At 44.1% G+C, this 7,693-nt stretch overlaps 1 protein-coding gene across 1 annotated transcript; it reads right to left on the minus strand.

Annotated features, from left to right (window-relative positions):
* Positions 1–683: 683 nt before the first annotated feature.
* Positions 684–4,804, minus strand: chst1 (carbohydrate (keratan sulfate Gal-6) sulfotransferase 1). The gene is made up of 2 exons (XM_033632529.2): positions 4,571–4,804; positions 684–2,895 (listed from the first exon to the last, which is right to left on the minus strand). The coding sequence occupies exon 2, from the start codon at positions 2,847–2,849 to the stop codon at positions 1,563–1,565; it is 1,287 nt and encodes a 428-aa protein (XP_033488420.1). The 5' UTR covers positions 2,850–2,895; positions 4,571–4,804; the 3' UTR covers positions 684–1,562.
* Positions 4,805–7,693: the final 2,889 nt, after the last annotated feature.

A 7,693-nucleotide genomic window follows, 5' to 3' on the forward strand; every position in this document is an offset into this window, starting at 1 on the left:
CAAGTCATGGCTTTTAGTTTTGGTGTGCCAGACCAAGATTTTCAACGTCCTCCATCTGGCCACCCCATTAAAAAAATTCTGGGGTTGCTACAGTTCAGAAATAAATTTAAAAAATAATAACATCATGTTTAATGCTTTGGCAACTGTCCAGTGTGTGCAGCATTATTTTTAAGTAGTAGGACGAAAAAAGGACACATTACTTTACACGACTGTGGCGTACTGTATTTTAGCCATGACCCTCTACCCTTTCACATTGCCTGGTAGAAGCAGCAAGCCAACTGCTACATTAATGATCAGAGGATTTATTCCAGATTATGGGCTGTCATTACTGTAATGCTCTTTTTACATGTGATCTAATGTTCGTACACTGTGTGAGCGTGGCTGAGTTTCATAGTGCAGGCTATCCACACATTCTGGATATATGGGAATCTGCCGTGCAACCTGTTCTACAAAGTCATACGTATCTTCCTCTGTTATGAATCTTTCATGTGGAGGATAAACACAGATCCAACATGAACTGTCAAAGGAGATGTTATTGTACTTCAGAGAGAATGCATACACTATTTTTATTCTGGGATGTTTTCTTTTTTTCACGTCTTGCGCACTGATCAGGTGGCACAAAAACAACAAAGTCCTTTACTGTTTAAGTGGTGCCTCAATGTGTTACCATCAATGGACGACAGTAGCATCAACATTTTTAATTGAAGACAGAAAAGGCCATGTAAATTTCACACTGAGTACTTTCAAATGAATGGACTACAAAAAAAATAAATAACGCAATAAATAAAACTGACAAATACAGTTCCTCATCAGAATGCTTCAGTGTCTACTTGGACCTATATGATGTCGACATCCATGTTTTTTAATGCTGTAATCATCTTGAAAAATTCTCTAAATACCTACAGTAATGAAGATTTTGACATTATCTCTCATTAGTGTGTGTTTGTCTATCACAGATGGTTGTAAATCCTCTGATGAAACACTCATGACCGCCATTGGGATTCTGTCCCTTTAACTTGAGAGCCTATTAATTGTCTGCAATTATCCATTGCAAGCGTGGCATCTGTCAGAAGTATCTCTTCTCTTCCCACATGGATAGAAATGCCATAGTGGTAAAGGTTGACCGCGACATTCACTATTTATTGCACAGTAGGGCTTGTACAGTCCAAATTTTGCCACACAGGTCTAAAAGAAAACATGTCTGCTTTACCAAAACCCCTCGCAGCTCCTATCCAATGTTTATGAAGGGCAACATTTTACTTTTGTTGAAACAACTGCTTGCATACAGGAACTTAATGAAGACCGTGCCTGTCTCAGTTCTATTCATGGAGGAAAAAAAACTAAATAATGAGACATCTGTAAACTAGCTTGTTTGATTACTTTGTGTTTTAAGTGTGCTGTTCTGTAACATTGGGGAATCATCCATAGTTCCCTCGGTGCATTCAAAATCTTTAGTGCAAATCTGAAGAAACGAAACTACAGAAACCAAACCGACAAACTAAAGAAATCATAAGGCAACAATTATAAATATATCAAAAATAGTCATTAGAGAACTATCTTTGTTACAAAAAAGGTACAAAAGTTTTGTCCTGTACCAGTGAGAGGGACATGTTTTTCAGTTCCTCTACTGATTTCACAGCCTTGTATCCGAGCTGGTGAAGTACTTTTTGACACACAGTCTGTGTGTATTCTACCATGTCATAAGACAGTTTCAAACGCCAGCTCTCTGCATTAGCTGCAGAGTCCCTCACTGTACCAAACTTATGTTTTGCTGAGGGCTCATTGCTGCCCCGAGTGTTTGCATGTATCCAGTCTTCCACATTTTTATCCATAGGCAGCCCCAGATAGTCATAGATCTCCTTTGTCTTGAGAAGTGGATTTCTGGCCAAATCCTCATAGCGAACCAACATGTATTTCCCTTTTAGCCAATAGGGATGGCTGAGACCAGTCGAAACAGAACTGAGAAAGTCTTCACAGACAACCGTGAGCTGACTCAAGTCTAGATTATAGGGCCTTCGCCCCGTGGCTCTCCAAATACGCCACAGACGATACGTATCCCTGAATGTCTCAATCCGTGACGACAGGATACCGCGCGGGTCTCTGACGAGTTGAATCACTTTGATGTTCAGCCGTGGGTCTTCCACCAAAGCGCGTAGATCTCCAATCTCCGGCACACGAACAATTTTAATCGCCACGTGTCGCTTCTCGCGGCATGCCTCCGTTGCTAAGGTCATGTTCAGAGTCGCACATTTCTTTACACAGTCCCCTTCTTCGACATTCACATCAGCAGGGCCAAAGGCATCACACACAGGTTGCTGGCACAACGCTCGGCTGGCACCACGGCGGAACAGTTTATCTGTGGTGTGGTTTGTGGGCGTCGGTTTGATGTAGCTCTCCAGGAAATAGAGGTCGCAACCGTACAGGCTACGCAGGAGATCTCGACTGGCGCCCAGCATCACACGCCGGTCCGCAGCATTGCGGCTGTGTGACAGACGTGGAATCAGTGTGGTCTGAACATGATAAAGAGGCTCAAACAGGTAGAACACCTCCTGGTGCTGGTTAAGCAGCTGGCCAACAAAGGAAGAGCCGCTACGGGTGGTGGCCAGGACCAGGATGTGGGTTTTGCGTGTGGCATTGATGGAGAAGTAAGGGTAGTCATCGCAGCCTCCACCGCCTGCTGCTCCTCGCTCAAAGGGAGGTTCTGTCTCCTGGCCCCCCAGACCGCAGTTCTGGGGGCTGGGCAACGGGCACAGCTGGAAAGGCTTGGAGGTGAGTGTCCGGATGGCCGTGTACTGGATGGCAATGGAGGCCAAAGCCAGCAGAATCACTGCCTTCCAGGAACATTGCATGGCTGAACCACTTCATTTAGACACAGCGGTCCATGCCAGGTCCTCCCTGTGAACAAATAATGTGTTGTCTTTTTATTCTTAGAAATGATTTCATTATTAGTTTTAGGGTCTAGCAGTTCAGTGAATAGCTCTCTACTTACTGCCCTAAAATGGCAATTGATATTAAACATTTGACACTACAGTTTGACACAGCACAGCAGAGAGAGAACATTACAATAAAATCTCATTTGAATATACCAATTAACGGTGGGACAACTTGTATTGTGATTGATTTTAGAATCGAGGGTGAGTCATCAGTTGGTTGACTATACAGGCTATAATTTATTTATGATTCCAGGGACAAAAGGCTGGGCTTTGATTCACTTTGGTGCTTACACTGAAGGCAGGGTTGAAGATTTACTACATAGTGAATAAGAAGGGAACAAGATCAGTCCTTAATAAAGATTGCTGTACCCACGAGTCAGAATCCTGTGACTTAATCATTTAATTTGTGTCCCGTTCCTCCTTCCGGTGCTCAAGCCTAATTTTTGAAAATTAAAAAAGATAAAGCGGAGAGCCATCTAACTTTTGGTGTCTATCCAATCAGCTGACACTGCCTGCCAAAAACATGTACAGCACTCTAACAGCCCACACCACAGTGGAGTGCGAGTACAAAACAGGCTGTATACAGTATCTAAAAATGGCAAGACACATTTTCTTTTAGTTTGTGCCAATGTTTTAAAATAGATTTTACCCACAAATCATAAAATATATTCTAGTCATATGTGTGCAATGTTCTTTCTGGGCTGAAAATGCACCGAAATTGACCATATAATCATTATTAGGGACACAGCATGTCCACTATACTGCAGCACACCCCATACATCCACCCTGTGCTCTCTGTCTACTCCAACATGTCTGCATCTAATTCAAGGACCTTGTTTGGCCTGATTGGGGAGTCTGAGCATTGTGCTGTATTCCACTTGTTTGTCAGAGGGATAAAGGGCAGCACAAAAGAAGGTAAACTATACTTTAAAGCTTCACTGCCAATGTCATATCAAGGGGAAATGATGCTGCAAGTGAAGAATTAGATAATCACACAGAGAGCCTGTCCCACTCTGAATTTTCTTTTAAATAAGATGTGCTGGGGCCTGATGCAGGGAGCTTTGATGGTGTAAGTAACATAGAGGCTCAGCACCATCACTTCAGAAGCCATGTATGAGACTTGTGAGGTCCAAAAAAAGAAATGATGCATCAGGGTATCTTTCAGGCTACTCTAAAAATAACACCTGAGAGGAGAAATAAAACCCCAAAATTGTTTCATGACAGCAGATAAAAATATATATCCCCCCTCTGACTGCATAGAGACTCAGACTTGTGTTTGTGTGAAGGAGCTGACAGTGTTGGTTTGCTTTATACTCTAACAACAACACTAAATACTGACTTTCATGGCCACATATAGCAACTCTGCGCACTTATGCTTACAGAGAGCATAAATGCCTTCCTCTCATCGACATTTGGGATGAAAAGCCCACTATGCTGCAGCGGGAACAGGTTCCTGACTGATTTTCCACGATGCAGACATCCTCACTAACGCTGCGATAAGACAACATAGCGCAAATGAACATATCCCACCCAGCTGCAAGTGTTCCAAAAATCACTATATGACATAAAGCCTGTATAAATCATCCAATGTGATGAAGCAGGGTGAAATTAAGGAGCAATTTCGCACTCCGTTATACCTTGTTGGTAGTTGTAGTATTCTCATGATGCGCTGTACGTCCATGAATCACGGCTGGTTTCCTTTAGTCCTCAAACGTTTTCCACCGTGCGCTTCATCTCGGGTACGGAGAGAATAAATGCGCCTGGCGGAGCTGTATTTTCCATATAACGGTGGTGCGAGTCGGTTTAAGTTGAACGGTCGGCTTCAGCCGCAGAGAGAGTGAAACAGAATTAAAAAAAAAAAAAAAAAGTGGCGGAGCAGCGTTGGAGCGGTCGTGTTATTATGAAGCAGCCAGGCGGTGAGAAAAGCGACAGCCGGGCTCCCCTTAAATGATGCGCAGAGGCTGAGAGTGTGTGAGGTACACAAGGACCGACTGTCTGGACCACCCCAGACCCCTCCCCCTTTCCACCTGCCTCTCCCTCTCTCTCTCTCTCTCTCTCTCTCTCTCTCTCTCTCTCTCTCTCTCTCTCTCTCTCTCTGTGACACACACACTTACTCACACACACACACCATCATCATCATCACCCTCAGTCTCTTGCCTGCCACATCACACACTCCTCCTTCACACAGCCAAGCAGACCAGCTCTTTTCACCCAGCCGATGTTGCAGCGAGTTCACAGTGATTCCATCAACCTCCTTTCAATTTGAATTGTGTGCAAATGTTTGATTATTTTGCATGAAACCACTACTTTCTGATTTCTCCTCCTTCATGAATGGGATGACTGCAGCACATCCTGCAGGTGCAACTGGTTATTTTAGTTCACTTCTTTTACATGTTATCCTACCTGTCTGATTCTGGGCACTTGGAAAGATGGTTTGAGGTATTTTATGCACATTTATTGTCTGACTTTGACAATAATTCACATCAACATTACTGCCTCGAGCTCTGTGATTCCACAGGCAGTGCCAGGGAGGTGCATGGGGGTGCTGTAGCTACCATGGATGTATAAAGAGAACTGGATCAACAGATTCTCACTCCGATCTCATCACATATCCACGCTTGGTCATGGACCTTCCACGTCCACATACTACGTGCAAGGGACCCTGGGTGCATTGGTTGTTGATGCTCTGGGACACTGTGTCAAGTTATGCCTGCTACATGCATTGTCTTCTTTTGAAATACACTTATGTTTTCACCGGAAACTTAACGTTTACACACAGTCTCTTTCAAAATAAATGTACTATGAATTGACATTTGTTTTTCCTTCAGCAACTAAAACACATGGTTGGGTTGAGGAAAAAAGAACAGGGTAACGCCGGAATTCCACTGGATGCGTGTCCGTTGCGGAACAGCTGCACTGGTTATCCGCTGCGTGCTCCGCCGTCTGTTAACACCCACCGGCTGCATTTGCTGTGCGGAGCGGTGCAGCTCCCCCGGACAGCAGGAGTCACGAGGACCCACGAGATCTCGCGGATTGACGCATAATCGCGCGATATAACAAGATGTAGTTTCTATAAACAGAACCACAAAACCAGAGGAGTAGTAGGAAGACATCTGAGTGCACCTCCAATGATTAACATCTCCTCATCCATGGTGTCAACGGGGTGAAATGACGTCTGAAACCTTTGATCTGTTGACTTCAGGCCTGCCTCCGCCCATTATGATGTTTTCAAGGTGTAGTGCAGGGAAATATGATCCGCCATGAACAGTGTATTTTATTTTGAAAATTAACCGGCTGTTTTATTTTGTTTCTGTGCACGACTTCCTGCCCCGCACGATCTGCTCTGTGCTGAATTGCTGCGTTGTGCGCCAGTGTCCGGCAAAAATAGAAGTCCTGTGTATCTGTTGCGGAGGGCTCCGGTGCGCCGCAGCTGTGACGGAGCCGGAACGCAGCACAGCACAGCTGCAGTTGGTGGAAGCACACACATTGACTAGAATTGAATTGTATCCGCTCCGCTGCCGTTCCGGAGCGCAGATGCAACCAACACGCATCTGGTGGAATTTGGGGGTTAGGCTTTATAATCTGACAGGACACCCTACTTGGACTTTCACCAGCTTAACTTTCGTTCTTGTCCCGTTGAGTTTCCCCCTGATGCCGCCAAGTGCTGTTAAACTATAAAGGCACCTGGTCACATATCATGCTGACGTTAAAAGAGGGCTTTTTTGTCAGTATCTGACACTGCAAGTCACTGCCCAAATGCCAGATTTCGACAACTTTGGAGTGAGACTGGGTTGATACTGGATGGATACTGGATACAAGTTGCTCAGCGGCGCATAACGCCAAAAATGTTTAACAGCCATGTGTAAAATTACCCAGATAATTGACGCTGCCTCTGCATCACTGGGGCCATAGAGCAAGCACACTAGAGACTTCCACTGGCCAAGCTGGCTACTTAGCGCGCAGTTTAGTGCTCCGCTAACTTAAATGGGGAAAAAAAGAATTAATCATGCTTCTTTTCTAGACTTCACAAATGTCATCGGACCCAACGGATCAAATCCTGATAGCTAAACAAGTCTTTTCCTGGGGGTTGTGATGCTCAGATATATTGTTTCCACTGATTTGCAGACATCTCTTTCACAATGTAAGTCTATGGTCTTTCTGGGCCCAATGGCATCATGCGACAGTCTCAAAAAAACTGTAATTCCACTGTTTGGCCACTATGATAATTTGCTTCAAAGCCTGGGTCAGTTCCTGGGGACCTGGTAGCTACCCCTGGGAGAGCCAACACATTGTCATCCCGACCTTGTCACATATCGACGTTCAGTCATGGATTTCCACTTCCAGATACCACGTGCAAGGTTGGTTGTTGAAGTTCTGGGACGTCATGTCAAGTTCTGCCTGCTACATGCATTGTCTCCTTTCAAAATACACTTCCATTTTCATAGAAACTTTATTGTTTACATACAGTCTCTTTCAAAATAAACTATAACGTCGGAGTGAGACCAGGTTGATTTTTTTAATCTGATTATGTATAATCAATTACATGTAATCCTTTACTATCCAGCCTTATTGGTAATGTAACATTAGGAAAAATGGGTTTATCATAATGGATTGTTTTTGACTTCAGGTCTCATGAAGGTGTACATACAACACTAGTAATCACTGTCCGTTACCAAGAAAAGCCAGAGAATGGAGATGAGGAAGGGGACCTGCTTGTGATTGCTGGCATTGCTGTAGATATTAGATATAAAATTATCCTC

The sequence above is a fragment of the Epinephelus lanceolatus genome, chromosome 2 (assembly GCF_041903045.1).
Source record: "Epinephelus lanceolatus isolate andai-2023 chromosome 2, ASM4190304v1, whole genome shotgun sequence".
NCBI classification, from domain to species: domain Eukaryota; kingdom Metazoa; phylum Chordata; class Actinopteri; order Perciformes; family Serranidae; genus Epinephelus; species Epinephelus lanceolatus.